The sequence below is a fragment of the Lampetra fluviatilis genome, chromosome 6 (assembly GCF_964198595.1).
Source record: "Lampetra fluviatilis chromosome 6, kcLamFluv1.1, whole genome shotgun sequence".
Lineage (NCBI taxonomy): Eukaryota > Metazoa > Chordata > Hyperoartia > Petromyzontiformes > Petromyzontidae > Lampetra > Lampetra fluviatilis.
The window spans coordinates 11,820,755-11,841,704 of NC_136280.1; the positions used below are offsets into that span (position 1 = coordinate 11,820,755).

Genomic DNA, 20,950 nt, shown 5'->3' on the forward strand with positions numbered 1-20,950 from the left:
TGGCCATTGACCGAGCAACCCAACGTTCATACCATGCTCCCTCCGCAGGAATGTGTTTTAAAATGTAAGAACATTACATGTTATTATGGCCTCTTTGTTGCACATGAGTGTCAAGGATTTTAACAAGCCATAATCCTGTCTAGCCAATAAGAATTCCCATCGGAAGAAAAGAAGCATGTGTTGATCCGTTAAAAATGTCAAATGATATACGCTAAGTTGAAAGTTAATTAGACTCCACGGTATCAGGGAAAACATCTGCAAAGCCTTGTTTACCCTCCTCATGATGAAGCTCATTGGGCACACATGCCATCACACCTGCATAACCATGTGTCTTTTCACAGGGACTCAAATAGAGACAGAGAGGTAATTTTGAAAAGATAAGCGAGCGTGCAGCTAACGGTAAACTAGCAAACTGACCCCTAATTTATGTAAAATTCAGATTGAATCTTATTTTTTTTATGTGGTGAAGGAATATCTGAGTACAATAATATAATGTTTAAATGTGCATTTGCTTGTGTATAACTAAATGTGCGATAAGTTATGCAGGTGTCAGGTGCTAAATAGAGGCAAAACACAGATATCGCATCTTTTTCAAGTTTTAAATGACTGTCTGATTTTATCAGCGCGATTTGGTAAATGGAGGCGAGTTCTGTAATTGTATGCCATTCTTTCATATACCTCCACTTCAACATAATTACATGACGAGCAGCCATTGCGGAATACATTCATCAATTTATCCCAAACATGATGAGAAAAAAGGGTGTTTGTTGGATTAATTGTGAGATGAAAAATAATTTGTCGATTGGTGCTTACTCTATCGAGATTGTTATCTGGCTTTGAATACATTTTGTATTTTTGGAATTTGAACGTCCTTTCCACACAATAATTCTTCAAGGCCGATGAATAAAGTTTCACTCCGTGCGTGTTTTTTTTGGACAAACATGTAAATAGTTTTCTAAATGTTACTTAAAATGTATTTATCATCTCTAATAAGCTTTTTTATTATTAATACATTGCAAGGTTATTCATGAAAAGGCATAGACAATGCCATACATTGTGAGCCAAAGATCAACTTTCCATGTCTACTCGACAGATGAGTGGGATGAAAGTGAATAAACAAACATAGCTTCACTGTCAGGCTCGTAAATGGATACATATTGGATGACCTGAATATATGTACTATCTCTCATGTGATGTACCTGCAATTTGCCCACGCCTGTTGTATTCCAGCAATGTTTGAAGACTCGCGGAAAACGGAATGGCCCAGAAGCTGTTCGGGGAGGTATAATTTTATAATGGGGTAAAGCAAAACTGCTCTCTTAGCAATAGAAAAACACTGCACATGAATTCTCCATTGGAGGGGCCAATGGTTTATTTCAGGGTTGTGGTTTTCACCCTAATCTTCCTCTACAGATGACCCTGGTACTGTCAGATTAACCTTCCTTTTGATATATATATTGCACATAACAATGATGGTTTCTCTCAAATGATGATTGTGCATGAAAATATCTGATCCTCACAATCATCATCTGATGGAAATTAAATGTCATTGGTACGTTGGTATCCCCTTTTGTATTACGTTTGGCGGTCCAATGCAAGTGAAAGATGTGCTGCCATTTCCTATCAGCTTAAAAAAAATAACAGTCAGAAAACATGCAAATAATACGAGAAAAGTAAATGAATTCGCACTGGTTGTGCTGTAAACCAGATTACTCAGCCATTTCAGCAAGCTGAAGAAAGTGTTACTATGTGACATGAATTTTGTAAAATGGACCATCTGCAGCGCAGGCCAATTATAGCTAACCAGCGTTTTTTTGCAATGGCTGCATTTTTAAAAGTGCTCTCTCTGTAATCCTGATTTCCCCTTTATCGATTCTCGAGCCCATTCGAGGCATGCTTGTTCCTGACAATTCCTTCATATAACATGTGCCTATTGGTCAATGCTACTGCTACTACTCATGTAAGTAATGCATCTCAGCTGTACGTTACACGATTGAATGGAAAATATCGGTAATTGAAGAGGATGGGCAGTAAACGTTGGCAACGCTGTGACTATTAGCACTTAAATATAGCTTGAAAAGCTATATAGCTTGAAAAGCTATATTTAATCGTTGGATGTCCCTGTAGTTGACTTGACATATACTCATAGTGCAATTTGTATTATCAGTCTTCATTGTATTTCGCATACATTTTCATCTATACTTGGGAGTGTAGTTTATTTGATGCACAGAGCTTCGATATATTTTCATGCAAAATTAGCTTTAAAAATAGAGATTATTATTCTTAGAAAGCTCCCTTAGATGTGTTTAGATTGTACTGTGTGTTGTTTGGTTTAGTGTCCCAATCGGTTGCTCAATCAGCTCCCAGCACGCGGAGAAAAAACGTTGGACACCATACCGAACAACATGCGGCACAACCCAGAAGAAAAATTAGAGAGCTGCACATAAACACCATCCTCGCCAGAGTTGCTTGTCTAGCCCCACCTCTCACGAAATATCTAAATCTTGTTCAGGAGCTGCCCTGGTGACCAAAGTATACGAGATTCCAGTTCAAGGTCGCAGCACTCGCTTTCATAGCTCAGGTAGGTCAACCAACCTACCTGAGCGATGCCATCCACCCATCTGTACCGTTACAAAAACCTACGCATCTGGTATGGACCTCCTTCTGCTCACTGTGAAATCCACTCAGATTAGGATGGTGGCAGAACACAGTTTTTCACTTGCAACCACGGTGGATTAGAACAGTCTCCGCCACCTGCAGTATGTTCAGCCGTGACAATCAGGGATTTTAAGACCAGATTAGAAATCACGTATTTTCGTATCTGTTTAGTTTAATTTAGTTAACATTTTCATTATACCCTTCTCCCTTCAGTCTCAGGTTTTTTTTCTGAATAAGACTCATTACAAATATTGTATTGATTTATAAAAAAAAATGTACGCAGACTCATCTAAATGTATTTTTTTTGCGAAACGACAGCCCATTTTATATTCAAGATTTGCATATTAAATGTGTAACCTGCATGAGCAATTTATTTGCCTTATTACCTTGATAAGCACATTTAAATTCACCCCCACCACTCTCCACCACTCTTAACAAAAATAGAAACAGCATGAAGTAATTATGCTTCATTTACAACAATGCAACATCTCAGGAGTGAAACTTGGAAGTTTTAACATAAACGTCCCAAGACACATGGTGACTTCATGGCACCATTGTCTTGTTCAAACAAATGTTTGATATGAACACGTGGGAGTGGCAATATGATATTGACATGAAGACATCTGTCAGACAAAGTACGTCTGATATGAACCAACATAAATTTCTCACAGCGTGTTGTTCAATATGAACGCCACTACCATATGTGGACCAGAAAAAAATATAGAGTTTGCAGCTTTGAACATTGTACCGAGATATTATTTTACAGATGTCAAAAAAAGTGATCCATTGCATGGTGAGATCGGCTGCCCTACAAAATACTGCTGAAAAGGCAGTCAACCTATATTATTCTTTGATCATAAACACTGTTGACTACAGGAAAAAGAAAAGATGACGTGGTTGTAGGAAATACAATAAAAATCTACTTCGTTTTCGGGTAGTGTAACTTCTTGGAACACTCAACAAAAATGGATTGTAAAGGTCAGCATTGAGGATCATGTGTAATATTATTTTTACGTACTATTATTGATTCTTATTATTCCATTTATATATTTCTAGGTTATATCTTGGCCGGCCTGCTTTTCTTAACTGCATTTTACCTGCCATTTGGAATGTGACTTTCAAAATGTTTTAATGAATTGCTTAATTTCCCTGGTGCGTTGCATTTATTTTTCTGTTTACAGTGATATAGGTAAGACCTCACGTGACTCAAAATTTTAATTAAAATCACTCCAAGCTTCACTGCATACAGAGCAGTTCATCTCGAAGATTTGTTTTTTATTCAGTTCACTGACAGGCATTCCAATGACAGCGTTTTGCCTACTCCAAGGGGTTACTGGATGAGCAAGGCTCGCTGTCTGTTGCTCAGTGGGGATATGAATGGATATGGAACTCTCCCACACGTGTTCAAAACCAAAGAGCAGATGGTCAGCTCGGTCACCCTGAGTAGACATGCATCTGAATACTAGATTTGGTGCTTTATATATATGTATATATGTAAATCTCACAATAAAGATTCCTATTTATTAAAAATGCATCCCGTTTATGTGTAAATACTGTGCATAAGTTATATTGGTTTTCTTTTTGGTTAGATCGCGTAAATATAAATGTGTTGTTAAACTCGCCACCACCCGACACAGCCAATTAGTAAGGTTTGTCACGTAAACAGAACATGCTAATTCGTTACGAGTACAGTACACCGGTTGTGGGTTGGAGAGTAAACCCGGGTGGTGGCGGGTTTGACGACACTTATATTTACGCGATCTAATACCAAAACAATGATACGTGTTTAACACTATTCATACAGCAAGTATATCATACGCGGTCATTGTAATTGAAAATAGATGAGAGATTGGTATGAATGTGACTCGGTCATCATTCCTTGTGAGGGCAACGATGAGGCCCGCAAGGTGAGTGCTTTGTACTCTCCTCACACGCTGTAAAATTACATTAAATATGCAAAACCAGTTGCATCGGTACAATCCCTGCCCCTTGATAAATTTACAAGAATAAATGTCTTAGTGGCTCTTGTGCTGTGTCAGCCGCATTACCGGTCTCCCGCTGGGTTAATATATATATAAAAAAATAGCAAAAAAATGTAGAAAGTAATTTGTAGGAAAACTGTATTTTGCATGAAATTGCAATTTTCCCTTTTCATATAGAATTTTGTAATTTATTCAAGCATTTTTTTTTTAAGTTGGCACAGCAGGGAACTAATATGTGTTTTTAATTACTCTGTACTACAGCAGCGCATACAAAATAAAAATTTGCTACATTTCATGTAGTATGCAAGGTTGTATTCGGAATAACAGAAACTGGTCTCATATCATAATCGATATTTGGCACGGCCTTTTTTGCATACGATATGATGCACACAATTGTAATATTATTTAATTAATAATTGCAGATGTTGAATCAGTATGCTTCATGAGTTCATCTCCTTATATATGGGAGATGATGCACAGAGTGTTGATTGCACTGCATTATGATGCCATCAAATTGAGTTTGATTCCTGGCCATGTAATGTATATTTTCAGCAGACCTTAGCATCCCCATATATATTGACTCAGCTAAAACTGAATGCCTGATTTGGTAACATTTGGTCAAATCAGGCACACGTTTTATACCAATCTCTATTATGCTTCCTGAAAAATGGTTTGATGTCTCGGGTCTCTATAACAAAAAAAATATCACGTGATGATGCATGAAACCATTTTGCAGATCTTGTTTTTCGAATGGATGATGTTGATATAAAGCAACAACTCAAATGTTACATTGAGATGTTTGAGCAACACAGCTGCCTCCTTCGATTTTTCAATCAGCCATTGAGTCACTCTATCTTCCATGGTCTTGTCTGGGTGAACACAGTTGCACACTGGAGAGTTTTTTTTCTTTTCCATTTGTGCATCAAGTGTCCGCATGGTTTGTGCAGATGAGGTTTAGAGTTGTGGCCTATTAGCTTCGTGGAAGATCGAAGCCAAGCATCGTCTGGATCGCGTTTAGAAAAGAGGATGCAATTCCAAATGTCACACTTAGAAAAATAAATCACTGCCCTTCTCAGTATGAAAGGAGTTTGCTTATCTCATTTGATTGTTGCATGTTTTTTAAACATCTCATTGGTGCAATTTGTTCACTCATACAATTAGCAAAGGCGATAGATGTTACATTTACACATAGTCATCTCCTCTTCCGTTATTGTGAGATATTTTTCCACCCGTGATATATCCTCAGATGGACAACCCTAGCTATGGCACCAACATGAACAGTGCAATAACCACTTAAATAAACAAAGCCTCCCAGCGCCTAACAGAGAGACCAATTCTAATTGTGCATGCTTTTCCTGGTTCTGAATCTGCCAGCACGTTTGTCTTGAGCCACTGACGAGTACACTCTGCACAAATTGCTTGAACAGGAAAATTGTGGCAACAAAAATTGTATTTTAACATTAGTGTAAGTGAAATAACTTTACAAAAATAAAATATGCCGGTCGGGACTTAAGTGGGAAGCTGCTTGTTCAACAAAGTCGATGGGTCGCCTGATCGCCTTCATGGTCCGTTTTTACATTCGTTTGTGACTTGCTCTGTGGCATCTGGTGAGGAGGTCACCACTACAATGGGTACTTTTTTGTAAATGTATTGGGGATTTTGTGAAAATAATTATGCGAAAAAGTAATATTCCAGTACACAGTTCAGATGCTTTATTTATAGGAAAGGGAATGGTTTTACAAAGGACACCAGGTGGAAATACATGGAGCATACATGGGTGTGGCGGTGTGTTACAAGTGTGTAAGAAGATACAAAACACAACGAATATTTAGCAGGATTCTAAGCATTTAAAATGAAACGTGACAGTGGCTTTGTAAGCAACGCAACATGTATGCGTTATAAAACGAAAACAATATGGTTGTATTACTTGTGTTTATTTATGGGGGGAGTGGGGCTTCTCTGATAATTATATGCCGTGGGTGTAACAATTCAATACCTTAGCATGCATTTTTATTGTTGTGACAATACGTACATTTTAAACTATATGTTTGTGTCAATTGTATTCAACAGTACAGTACGGTTGTATGTGTTAACAAAAAAGATACATCTATAATTAGTATGCCAATGTAAGATGAGCATAATCTAATACGAAATCTGATCCACTAACATGAGAAGTTGGTCTCCTTCAGTGGAATGTGAGCCCAGTAGGTGGGGGTGACCCCTTTTCAAACTGTAAAATCTTAGCGAGATTCCAGAAGAGATGCAGACAAGATGTATAGTTGTAGTGAGATGAGAAAATATCGATGCAGCGGTGAGATACAGATAATATAGAAATGAGAGGGAAGTGATTAATTTACTTTTTTAATGGCAAATAGCTTGTTATGTTTACTAAGGTTTGCATTTGGTCTGATATTTGAGGCACTCATATTTTTTTCATGAGTCTGGAGCCTCATGAGCTGCATGGAGCCTGAAGCTTTTGCTTGGTTTTATTTTGCCTCACTCTGCCACTGGTATCTTGAACACAACTCTGATTACGAGCGCATCTGTGAGGGCCACCCACCATTTTCAAAGAGTGTCACTGGGAATTAAGAGATACTAAAGAGCACAGCGGTTAGGCAGTACACATGCTCCCCTCTGGGCTGCATTACAACTGTTGTTTCAGCACGGGCTACATTCGATCACTGCAGGAGGTAAGATTGTTCAGACAAAACACTCAACTAAGGGTATTGTGCTTATATGCTGCCAAATGCTCACGGGACATTGTATGATCGATTAATTATGTACAGAGTGCTTCAAAAAATGTTAACGCTTCTGAGAATTTGCAACAATAACACAAGGTATGTGCCTCTGAGCTCTGGAGACCACCTGGAGAAGATTCCAGGCATGTGTTGACAATGAAAGCGAACAAGTGGAGACTCTTCGACTTTTTGAAGCTATAAACATACACTTATTATAATCTTACAGTGTATTATCCGTTCTTTTCCTTTAAAAACGATAGTCCCACATAAATGTTAAATGCATGTAAAAGCACCCTGTATACGATTATGATCGCCATCATTGTCAACACGTGCCTGGAATCTTCTCCAGGTGGTCTCCAGAGCCCGAAGGCACATTTCTCGTGGTATTGTTGCAAATTCTCAGAAGTGTTAAAACAAATTTGAAGCACCCTGTATATACATTTTTTTTTATTTATATCACAAAAATTATTGTTGCAACAATAGAGAGCCGGTCTTTTGCTGCGATAGACTGAAAGTCAGCCTTCTAGACAGGGCTTTGTCCTTGTGCCCACCATGAGGGGCAGTCATCCCACAAGGGGCTGGACTCGCCAATTGCCAGAGCCTCCTTCTCCATAAACCAACCATTGGAGCCCTCCTAAAAGGGCCTCGGTCGTCGATATATCCCCGTAGAAAACAACAGCAAAGATTTTGGACCGCAAACTGGCTGCAAATTGTAAAGAAACAACTTTGTATCTTCATATTCGTGAAATACACCACATACAGAGAATGAGTCTGTTTTACAGTAAAGTTCCGTGTTCGCTCTCTACAATAAGAATGAGTGCTTTATGCTTAAATACTTGAAATGTATGTACTTGATTAAAAGTGGAAGCTTTCTGCCTGCAGCAGAAGAGTAAAGCACCGCACGCAGAGCTGACCTTTATATGTATAAAAACACACTCAACCAAAGCTTTTAATGTGGCCTTACCGGTAAACCTCAGCCAACCTTTATTTAATATATATGCATGTATAAACACTCAACCACAGCTTTCTGCGTGTCCTAATCTGACCTGAATCTAACCATAAACGCCGATGCCTATTTGAGAAATTGTCAAAAATGATGCCTGTTTAAGAAAAAAACAGTATCAGAATGTATACAAGCCTATATTGGGTGGTATATGTTGTTCTGAGAAACGGTACGGGAAGCGCTTGCAATGCTTGCTTCGAGACATAGAAGATGGTGAATTCATAATGTCTGTCACTTGTCAAATTTGTGACATATTCTTGTCTCTGGCATTTATACATTTGTCAGTTATACCAAATGTGACAGTAATACAGTGTGTCAATCGCCCATGAATTTAAAAAAATAAAAATGACTGTCATGTGGCCCTAAAACCTTTCAAGATTCATCATTGTGCTCTCAATGTGATTAAAATGTCAAGAGTGGATGGGGTTTTCTCCTGCATAATGCATGATATTTAAAAATATGGACAGTAAAAGATGTATAATTTGGAAATAAAATGTATTATGATTTCTGCCCATAAGACTACCAAATTAAAAATGTCCACATTTAGTCATATTTGTAAAAAAGTAACATCTACCATTCTAACTCATAGACTAGATCATTTTGAACATTTTATTTTATCGGTTGAATATACATTATTTGCAAATGAATGGAATGACTAAGTACAGATCTAAAATGTTTAACATTATTTTAATACAATTCAAAAAGGTATGTGAGTGGTTTTTTTGCAGCATTTCGGTTCAATGTGTGTTGTGAATGCTTAAAAAACTTTAACAACTTACGTGGGCTTTAAATATCAGCTGTAAATTGTTGTTTTTTTGTTTGTGTTTTTCTTCTAGGTATGCCTTTTCTTAGTGCCATGCCTCTCATGCTTGGGAATGACCATGCACCTTTAACAATACCATACCTGCCACTCAAATATGAACTTCAAGATGAAGAGTCCTTCTTCTTGCTGAAGAACACAAAACAGGACGCTGAACCATTAAACACAAGCCTTCACGCTCTCACACAGCCAATTTTAATCCTGAACAGTACCAAAGAGCACTCTGGCATCAAAGTGAGTCTGGGATCATTTTCCACGTGGCAACCACTGCCCAAAAATCCGCTTGGTTTTGAGAACATTTTCCCACAAAAGTCAGCTGGCTTGACGACCAACTGGAATCTTCAAGCCCACGTTCTACAACACGAGGTCTTCTCTTCTAACCCAAAGCTCCAAGTTGTGTTTTATATTTCTGGAAGGGATTGGAATAAAAAGGAACAAGCAGATGACCTGCCATGCGTGAAACTACAAGCTCTCTCAAAAGTACAGGAGTTGAAGACGTCTTGCCGACTGGCAGGAGAGCTTGGGATGTGCTTGGTGGAACTGGCCATACCATCGACGTGGTTTGAACAAACTGCCAGCAATTCAAACGCAAAGCTCCCCAAGGATGGCGCAGTGATGTCTGGACTCATTGAATTGTATTCTGAAATGTTTCCTCCCGATGAAGAAGGCAAGTGTGGCTCTGGCATGTCTAAAACCGTTCATGATTTCCGTACACAAAATGAGGCAGATACGAGGCGCTTAAAGCAACTCCTTCGGCCAATTGGGAGAGTCATCGTGCACGCGCCTTCCCGCAAGCCTCCAGAGCAGCAGGAGGCAAGGCTTGATAATAATGTCCTGATTTACCTCCCGACAAACCCAGCAAAGCTCGATGACATTCTAAGTATTCCTGTGTGCCTCCTCCACAACTCGACAATTGATCATCTTACCATCAGGTGAGCTATATACATACAATTAACGCTCTGCACTTGAAGGAATCCCAACTAAGTGTGTGTTTAATTTAACACCTAAAGCAGTGACACCATGAATTTATTTACACTGCCATGCACTGCAACAGTGAACGAGTAGGGAGCTTCGTGGTGCACTAAAGCACAAAATTGAGTCGTAAGTGTCGGCGCTGGAAACTAAATTACTTACTTTAGATTGTTAATTTGGCAGTGCTATTGGAATGCCAAGAACTGTATTTTGTTTATAGTGTGATTTTTAATGTCCACAGACTTGATGGTTTGCAAATAAAGGATTGCCTCTTTGTTAAGTGAGAACACATGGTACCATACTTCCACTTAAGTTAAACTGTTTATTGTACTTTTAGCTAATATTAGTTTAAGCAATCGGCTTTAATAAGTCATATAAGTATTGAGCACTTTGTTTAATGTCACAGTAAAGGACAATGTTATGTTTAACTTCACTAATAAGCCAGAGAAGATTAATCATTACACCAAGAGGACAACAATGTCATTGACCTTTTGAAGGTTTCATGAATAGCCTCCGGAAAATGCTCTAATTGGGTAATATTTAAAATGTCACCTTAAAAAGGAAATAAAAAATAGACATTTGTGGTTTTATTTTATCCCGTATTAATGGTGAAAAACTACTTTGGTGTGACCCAGTGTTCCACACGGGTCAGTGGTAACGCTGTAAGTATGACTTTACATGTGATATTATCCCACTTTAGACTATAAAAAGTTAAAAGCATATGCTGGTAGCTGCATAGCTGAAAATGCTTCACATCCATCTTTTATTATTTAATTCTTTGCAGACAAAATTATGTTGAATTTTAAGCAATTGCAAACAGATACCAGACCATTCGTAGCTTTTATAGCCATATTAACTACTTGTGACATGTATTGCCTGCACGTGTGTTGTTTACCTGGTATTCATGACGTTCAACACTTGTGTGTGATTTAGTATAATCACCAACATGCATGATCTTTCCACTGGCGGCTGAAGTTCTCGTGATCCCTTACAATACTACAAAGCTACAATTCATCTCCCTCTTGCATATGAGTTAATCTCATTACTCCATCGTCTCGGTTGAGTAATTTTGGATTTGCACCTCCAATTAGCACGGTTGGCTTCGTACGATGCGAAAGAAGTCCAATATACATGCATACAAAGTGTATATCCAAGTTGGCACCTTTCCATGATTTTTATTTGTAATAATTTTCAACTTTTGCACCATTTAATTTGAGGGTTTCCATGGTATCTGGTCCATATTTAATGGTTGATAAGAAGCACTGATTGCAGACTTTCTTCTTCAAAGTTATCAACCTCAGTTTACTCAATCTTGTACTCATTCACTCCATTTCATCATTTGGATCCAGTTCTCCTTCGATAAATGACATAGGTAAACGCATTTTCCTGTGCTTTCCATTTGTGAAGGCTCCTCCTACTTACCTTGCGTGGATGTTGAAGTGTGTTTTGCCACTCAATTAAAAGTTGGTCCATTCGTATATTTGGTCAACTCCTTCGCAACTTGTTGTTGGATAATATATGTTGTGTACTTTCACTTGTCGTGGTTGGGACACTTAATGTTAGTTAGGTAATTCTATCTGAAACACTTAAAATGAAAATGATCTGCTTTGATTCCTGTAGAAATTAAGAACACCACTCCTCTCGAAATACTTTGATCTATTTTTTTTCATTATTGGGGATATGCAGAGTTCTCTCCCTTTCTCCTCATGTTAATGTCCAAATTAATTTATCCCTGTACTGCGTTGATATTGCGAAGGTTTGAACCACCAAATAGACAAAGTCTGCGTGCTATACGTAGCAATGGTCAAGTCAAGATGAATACCCTGTCCCATACCCCGGGATTGCCCGCATCCCCCCCTGCTTCGACACATTCCCTACCGACACCGTAAATGATGAATCCAGGGCTTCTGGAGACAGTAACAGAGGCTGTTGTTTGGCTGTACCTCACCACGCTAGTCAGTGTAGATTGACGGCAGCGAACTCTCTCTCTCTCTCTCAACGTGAGTATGCGGACTTTGTCCCTGCTCTCGTTATCAGTGTTTGCCGGTATCCGGTGTAACTACTCAGCTCCCGAAAGCTTTCAAGCTTATTTTTCTCACATCAAAGGAGTGCTCCAATGAAGAATGTAAAAATTGTACGTAAGCATTAAGAGTGTGCATTAATTCGCCAATACTGCCACCGTGAAAAAAATACGATTTACAAAAGGCTTCTATTTTTATAGGCACAACCAAGTCACGCATTTTCAGCTGATGCTCTTTATTTGTCTGAAGTCAAAATCCATTTATACATTGTGAGGTTAATTACAACACGGTCGCTCTTAGTGTTGAAAAGAGTAATACGCCGAACATCACGGATATGCTGCATAATTATATTATCAGTGATCGCTGGCTTCAGTGAAGCTATTTGATGCGATCACTTTTGTAAGGATGGTTTCACCCCCTTATATTTTAATGGAAAATTGCCCTGCCAATAATGATTGTCTCGGGGGATCAATTGGGTATAACGATCATTAGTGTGGGAAATGATATGGAGTTCTGTAAGTAGCGAAACAGAGATTTACTTTAGCGAAAGTGATGACCGCTTGCTTCACAGTGTTGATTATAATTGATTATTTTCACACATTGTGACCAACTCTGCTCCGGTGAGCATACACCAAGGAATGTGGATGGGTGGGGGGTTAATGAATGGTGTAGCTGAGACTTTTACCACGTATTTCTTACTCGTAATATTTTATAGCGATCAGCAATTGTTTTTCTTAAGTTGTTATAAGTTCATTATTATGGTTTGAAGAAAAGTATCCTCCCCATAGAGGTTATATTATATTTGTATATTCACTGTGTCTGTGTTGAACATGTATACAGATGCTATTGCGACTTTTTTTAAAGGCAAGTTGATGATATACAGGGTGTCATTGAGGGTATCATTTATAGTTATAGTATTATTTGACAGTAGTTTCAGCCAGGTAAAAAAAAAGTATACAAAGACCCTCAGTATGGTTTAATGTGGTTGGGGAAAGTGCTGTTAGCGAGCATCCATCAATGCCGATGCAGCATACCAGGTACTCATTTTAAGGCAAAATTGGTCTCGAGGAGGCGCAGAACCAGTTCAGATAATTATCATTGATGTTAGCAATGACTGAGAACAAACTTGGGTTGCCGGGTTGGCAGCACAGTGCGCTAACACGGCACTATTTCTCTCCATAAAACTTGCACCCACACACAAACGTGGTGGTATGAAGATTATATTACATGAGTTTCATCCCGTTAAATCTCCACGTGTCCACCAAAGCATCGAGCTGTGAGTTATTGGTGTCTACCAATATATATGGTGTTACTGAATGCTTCTGTTACATTAGACTTAGACTTTATCTCACCTGGTAAAGGGCCTTTGAGCTACACAGCTCTTTTACAAGTGTAGTGGGTTCCACAGAGACTGGAGACGTTGTCTTTAGAGGCAACACGGATTATTTGTAACTATGAACAAGACTCCCCTTAACTCCTACTATCTAGGGAGGTACAGCCTCCGGGCTAGCGTGCCCTCACAATTAGTCAACCTGGCTCTTGGCCCTCCGGCTATTTGTGCCCTAGGGGAGGCTAACTGACCCGACCCAGCCAAGGTATGGGTCCTGACCACTGGTCTGAGCTCGGCCCGGCCCTTACAAGGACATCGGGCCCGATGTCCCAGGGTCCTAGCTAGGGAGCTACTCTGACCTGATCCAGCCAAGGTACGGGTCCTGACCACTGGTCCACGCTCGGCCCCGGCCCTTACAAGGACGTCGAGTCCCGGGGTCCCAGGGTCCTAGCTAGGCTGGTCTTCTTTCTTCGTCTTCGGAACACTGCCCTGAGCTGTGCTTGAGGTGCCCCTTTTATACACCTTCTGGGGACTCTCCGCCCCTGGTACCGCCCCCTTTGTGGGCTCTGGAAGAACCCCCAACCCCTCACCTGGGGTCTGGGGGGGGGGAGAACCCGGCCCCTCAACGGTCCGGCTCTCTCTAACTTTCCCCAGCTCAGGGTGGCACCCCCTATGGGCCTGTGTCCGCAACTGGAGGTAAGTATATATACTGACGGTATAAGATGTGCATTTCCGACACTACACAAGGATGACCAGCCCAAGGCTATTGGCAGCAGTTATAGGACACGCTGTTGATGATCACTCATGATTATTTTTTGGTATACACTTTATTGGGAATAGGTTTTTCTCCCCTTTTAACTGGCAACAAAACAGGTGTTAAGTTGTTAAAACACCAAACTGAAACTTTTAACAAGAAATCATGTCTGCAATTAACCACAATACTTGTGGTCAAAATGCAAACAAAGGTTTCAGTTTCGTGTTTTAACAACTTAACACCTGTTTTGTTGCCAGATAAAATAGGAAAACCCTATTCTCATGTTTTGGTACTGGCAAAGGAGGTCAATAGATATACACTTTATTTTTCACATAACCCAAAATATGTAGCTCTCCCTGACTGAACAGCATATGTCTAGTCTGGTGGCAACAAATTAATTGTTTAAAATAAAGAAAATCATTAAATTCAGGTTAACAGGCGCACAACAATAGATGTGGTTACTTTTTACAGGTAGTTTTATTTTAATCTGGAACTCCAGCTCGAACCTCAGCTACTGTATGCAAAAAGTAACACTTTTATTTCAGCCTGTTCCTCACTGCCTCACGGGTTGGCACCTTCACTGCTGTGAATGAGATGCTGGTTTCCCCATCTACCCACTATTTTTATATAAATAACAAGACCGCAGTTCAAACTTCTGTCAAATCATGACTCTTTATTATTGGATGATACCTTCATGGACAGCCTGTGCTCATAGAGCCTGAGAATTTGCATTCATTTTAGTCTTTACCACATACAAATATGAATGTGTTTATGCTATTCGTGGGCTTTGCAGATATATACGCCGTTATGTGAAAGAGGAGATGCCTTGATTACAAGCTTAGCACACTGCACGCGCAATCCAGAAGTGTCACCACTTTGATCTCCCATCGTGAGAGTGGAAACAATGGGGCGCGCTTCTTACATTTATATACTTCTGTCCACCCAGCCGTATAAATGGGTCACACCATGGGTTACACCACATTTAGTCAATTGGCAGCTTGCGAGTGGTCGGATGAAGCGTGGCTACTCCCACCTCTTCTCACACATATGGCCAGCGTGGGAGAGTGGGCCAAAATAACCTCTAGAAGGGCTCTCCATAGCTCCCTCTAGAGGAAAGCCCTTCTACCAGCAGTGAAATTAGGAAACAATTGCAGGGCTGTACCTTTACCTTTTACTTTGATATGAAAGAGTGTAAGTACTTTTTTTCTGCTCATGCTATGATTAAATCTTGTCATACATCTTAGTGCAGATTCGTAGGAGTACATCTCACAAATGACATGAACATGATACGACGTTTATTATTGTTTTAGATATGATTCTTTGCATTTGTGTTTTTCACGTGCAATTTGCTAAGATATAAATATCTAAGCAACACATTTGCTTAATTTTAATTTATTACTCGTCGATTGATTTATATTTCAAAACATTATTTATTTTCAATATTAACCGGCCAGGTGGCTCAGCGGTAGGGTGACCAGCTTGCAATCGGAAGGTTGTGAGTACAAATCCTGGTTGGGTGTTGCATATCATCCCTCTGGGGTTCTGTAAAATGAGTCCCAATTTGTGGGGAAGTCAATGGTGGTTGTCCTATGAATAAACTCATCCCCACCATAGGAGTGTAGAATTTTCACCACTGGCTCAGGGCTGTAAACAGAGATGAACACCACTTCATTTCTTGAGCAGGAATATCACTTTGACTTTTTTCGATATTGCTAAAATAAATAAAGAATTAATTGTACATAGTAATGATTAACATATATTTTTCGTTTTCCAAGATATTAAGACATGCATCCTAATACGTGGTGAAAGTGTTAACCATCTTGGATTTGTTGATGATATATTGGTATTTTTAGTTAACGTCTCGCTGTGGTAGCGAGATCTTAACTACCTCACCTGGTATACAGAAGGTCGTGGGTTCAATCCCGACCCTGACACCTATATATTTGGAGTTTGCATGCTCTCCGCATGGTCGTATGGATTTTTCTACGGGTCCTCCGATTTTTCCCTCCACATTTTAAAAAATATGTTCATGGTATTTGGCTGTTTTAAATTTCCACATGATAAGCTACTTAATTGGGCTATCATGTGTGGCCAGGTCACTTATGAAGAAGAGCGATATAGCTCAGTGGGCCTTACATGGTAACATATAAAAAATAATTATCGTTTAGAAGAACAAAGTGGTACTAAGAATAAAAAAAAATAATTGTTAGAGGGACACAGCTGGAAAACACAGCAGTATGCATATCTTAGGCAATTATTGAAGGTGAACCAAGATGCATATTATGGAATAGAGCAGGATAGAATTATTTTAAAAGTGTTATTTGAATATGAAATCCACATACCAATATGCCTAAAACTAAATATTAAATCAGTGCATATTACCTCCTGTGAATTGAAAAGAAAATGTAAACTCTGACAAGGAATGTGGAGCAAAATACTGAAAGGTTTGCGAAGAAACATGATGTGTAATGGGAATTGCACTGAGGAAAAAAATTGCATATGTATCAGATAAAACATGCAAATCACAGTTATCATATTGATTCTTAAGAAACGTAACTTAAGATGTAATAATGTCAGTTTCTTAACTGCCGCGAGCCTGGAGGCCGTGTGAGAGTGAGGGGGAGGTCAGTATTGCACTGTACACCACACATTGCTCAATAGTCTAAAGACTGGCTGCTGAACAATACCAGGCTGTGCATTCTAAAGTGATGAATGCCTTCAGATGCGCTTCTATTTTGGTCGGGAATGCTTTGTCTTCCTCTATTAGGAAGCCAATGGAGCTATGCAACTTTAAATCTAAATTGAAACATTATTTCTTTGTAACTTATTTTTATGTTTAGTTTGTTGTCCTTCCCCAACACCTTCAGTCAGTGCAGTAGGCTACATATGGTGCAAAAGAAGTTCAACATACATATGTAACGAGAGAGCGCCACCTAGGAACGATGTAGGGCTGCATAGGCACTGCTGGATTATTCATTGCCAATCAGAGCTAAGGGTGCTATCTGGGCCAAAGATAATGGGCGGAGCTCGTGGGTACGTTCGGGAAGCGTCCAGAAGGTTCTAGAAGGGGCGTGGCTAGAGGCGGAGCTTAGCTCCGCCGGGAGCGATAAAAGGAGAGGCAGTGAGAGGACTCGGGGGTCGGTGTGGGAACCTAGAGTCCAGACTGCATCTCCGCCAGCTCGTCACGCCACCGCCCACGTGGCCACCTCTGTCGGCGAATCCCGCTCTATGCCCCGTGCGCCACCAGCCAGCGGCGAGCGAGAGAGAGTGAGCGGAGCCATGCTGGGACGGAGGACGAGGGAGCGCGGGCATTATGGCAGCGGAGAGAGAGAGTGAGCCCATCTGGAAAGGGGACTGGAGCCGAGCAGTAGTTATTAATAAAAGAAAAGACGCAAGTCTCAACCCGTCGTTTGAAGTGCTTTATTACAACTGGAGTCAGAAGTGGTTCTTTGAGATAAGGAAAGACAACGGGAAGCGAAGATGTCCAAGCATCTCAAGAAAAACAACTCACCTGTGGCGTCTTCCGACGACGACAACGCAGTCACCCAGGACCTGCCGACCCCGGGTTCCGTGGACCCGGTTACTGGAGCCGCGGCTGGTGCAGTCATCGCACCAGAAGCGGATGGCGTGGCGACGACATCTTCGTCTCAATGAGTGGACGACGGCTGGAAGCGCGTTCAGGAGCAGCTGGACTCGCTCTGGACGGTGCTTCTCTAGCTGGTGTCGCTGGTCACATCGTCTGCGGTGACGGGGCGCCTACAAGAAGAGTTGCCAAGGGGTGACGAGCAGAGGCTTCTACAGGGAACCTCGGAGGGTCCCCCTGCGGAATCGGCGGCCGCAATTGTGGTCGCGGGAGAACTGTCTGCCATTACGCACACCTTGGATGCCACGCAGCAGGAGGCCGCCATCTTGGGCGATGCTGTTGGGGCGCGGTCGGAGCCCGCCATTTCAGTGGAGCCGCGTGGTGCGCCGCCATGCGAGGCTGCTGCTGCTGGATGCAGCGGAGTTGGGCACAGCCACCGTCTTCCGCACGTTAAGGAATTATTCATGGCAGGCAGCGATTGGAGTGCTTTCACGTGGTGCTTCGAGGTGGCGTTTCATTCTGTGCACTGGTCTAATGAAGAGGCCTTGGTCGCTTTACCTACCGTGCTTGATGATGATGCGCTGGCGGTGTTCCGCTCGATTCCTTCAGAAAAAAAGATGACGCCGAAATATGTTTATCCTGAAATGGCAGAGGTTTATGAACCGCCATCAGATACTCAATGCAAGTTTATGCACCATAGGTAGAGGAGTTGCGAATCTCCCCTGGCCTAACACAGTGCTTTGATGGCGCTGGCAGTGGCTGCTTACTCCGACGTCACGCAAGAAATACTAGACCCGCTGATTTTGGGTAGATTGTTGGCTTTGGCAAAGGACATGGGGGTGGTTCTGCCTGTGTGTGGCCATGAGCCACTGACGTCGCGGTAGGCCGCTAGATAACTGAACGCACATGACAACCTGCAACATTGGTCTCAGATGGCTGCATGGATGGGGGATCCGACTCGCGATTGTGAGCCCAAGGGGTGGTCGCCATCCAAAGTTGTCCGTGTTCCGGACGATGTGCCGGAGGATCTGGTGGCTGCTGTTCCTCGTTGGGATCCACATCGGGGCCACATCCAACGTTGCCCGGGGTCCGACGGTCCACGCCAAGGTGACGAAGGGGCTGCTCGTCGGCCGACTGTCACATGCTTCAATTGCGGCCGCTTGGGCCACTTCGCCCAGGATTGCCGGAGTCGTCCTCGTTCTCCGACGCCACCTGCTGCTCTGGCTCCAGCTCCTTCGTCGACGGCCCGGCACCCTTCCATGCAGGCAAGTCAGTATGCGTCGGACACCCGGCCTCATTTGTCACCTCAGGCATCTCATGTCACGGGTCGGGTTCGTTCGCATCATGATTCGGGTGCTGTTGTTGGGGATTGGCCTCTCTCGATAACGCAATGGAGGAAGCTGGCATGCCGCATCATTGTGGCAGTGGCGGGGTCTTTGATGGTCCCTGGCTCCATTCAGGGTGTTCATGTGCGTGTCTTGGTAGATATGGGGGCATCCGCCACTATCATTTCCGATGTCATTTTTAAACTTCTGTCTATTCCTTTCTCACGAGCCCGCTCGGCTTTTGACGCTTGCATTGCTGCCAATGGGGGAAGCATGGGCATCTTCGGTCAAGTGGATGCCCATATTGCTATTGATGATATCGCTGCATCAGGGCTAGCCTTGATTTAAAGGTCCTTGGCTTTGCCCTGCTTGTTTGGCACTGATTTTCTCAGGAAGATGCCTGTTGAAATTCTCTTCGATCAAGGGTGCCTTCAGGTCGCAATTTTTTTTTCTGCCATCCCCGCTCTTGCGTTCACCGCCATGCGCTGCCGTCCAGGCACTGGTGGATGTTACAGTAGAAATTCCCCCGGGGTCCCAGATGCTCATGCCATTGCGTTATCAGAAAGGGTTCTGTAGTGAGGATGTGGCGGCTGGGATCCTTTTAACTCTGTCTAACACCGCCGCTACCAAGGGTCTTTCTCTGGTTGGCGCTCAGACAATTGTTCGTTCCAGGCAGGCCCCATTTTTGCAAGTTCAAAATGGGGGACCGGACAGAGTTCTGGTTCCTGCTGGTACGGTACTGGCTCATGCCACTACCGCATTTACGGACCACGACAAGGACACGTCCTGCCGATTGGTAGGTGCGACTCGTCCTGGTTCGTTGTCGGACAATTGTTGGATCGCCGAGCTATGCCATAAGAATTTGTCGTTGTCCGCCGACCAACGCGTGGCATTGCGTGTGCTGCTGACTGAGTTCGCGGATGTTTTTAGTAAAGATGATTTCGATTTTGGTCGTACGTCACTTTTGTCCCACCACATTGATACTGGGGAAGCCAGCCCTATTAGGCAAAATTTGCATCTCTTGAGCCCTACAGCAAAGGAATGAGTACAGAGTGCTGTGAACGATATGCTGGCCGCTGATATGATTTCCCCGTCTAACAGCTCGTGGGGGGCACCGGTCGTTCTTGTCCAGAAGAAAGACAGCAATCTCAGATTTTGTGTTGATTTCCGCAAACTTAATAAGATGTCAGTGGCTGACGCGTATCCTCTACCGAATATGGATGACTTCCTCACTGTCTGGAGCACGATACTTCTCTACTCTCGATTTGTCTTCTGGGTTTTGGAAGCTGCCCCTGGTTGACTCTTCAAAGCCGAAGACTGTCTTCTGCACGCCTCAGGGACTCTTTCAATTTAATTGTCTTCCGATGGGATTGAATTCCACTCCCACCACGTTCAAATGCTTGATGGAGCTCGTTTTAGCTGGGTTGCAATGGGACACTTGCCTAATTTATTTGGATGATGTCATTGTGTTCAGTCGCACGTTCGAGGAACACCTTTCACACTTGCATGCCGTTTTTGACAGAATGTCATCTATTGCAACATTCGGTGCAGTACTTGGGTCACATTGTGAGCTCCAATGGTATTGCCATGGATCCGGATAAAATGGCTTGTGTTCGCGACTGGCTAACCCCTATGTGCGTCGGGGATGTGCGGAGTTTTGTCGGGTTCGTGTAATATTACCGTCGGTTTGTCCCACAGTTTGCTACGTTCACTAAACCTCTGCACGTGTTAACTGCTAAGAATCAGAGATTTAAATTGGGTCCC

The 20,950-nt window shown here is 42.0% G+C and overlaps 1 protein-coding gene across 1 annotated transcript in view; it reads left to right on the forward strand.

The window, feature by feature from the left end:
- The window catches only part of LOC144933147 (transmembrane protein 132E-like), a 555,499-nt gene that overhangs the window by 216,639 nt on the left and 317,910 nt on the right, over positions 1 to 20,950 (forward strand). Inside the window, exon 2 of the mRNA XM_078857737.1 lies at positions 9,218 to 10,133. Coding sequence (XP_078713863.1) covers positions 9,218 to 10,133 — 916 coding nt within the window. The remainder of the gene's footprint in view (positions 1 to 9,217; positions 10,134 to 20,950) is intronic.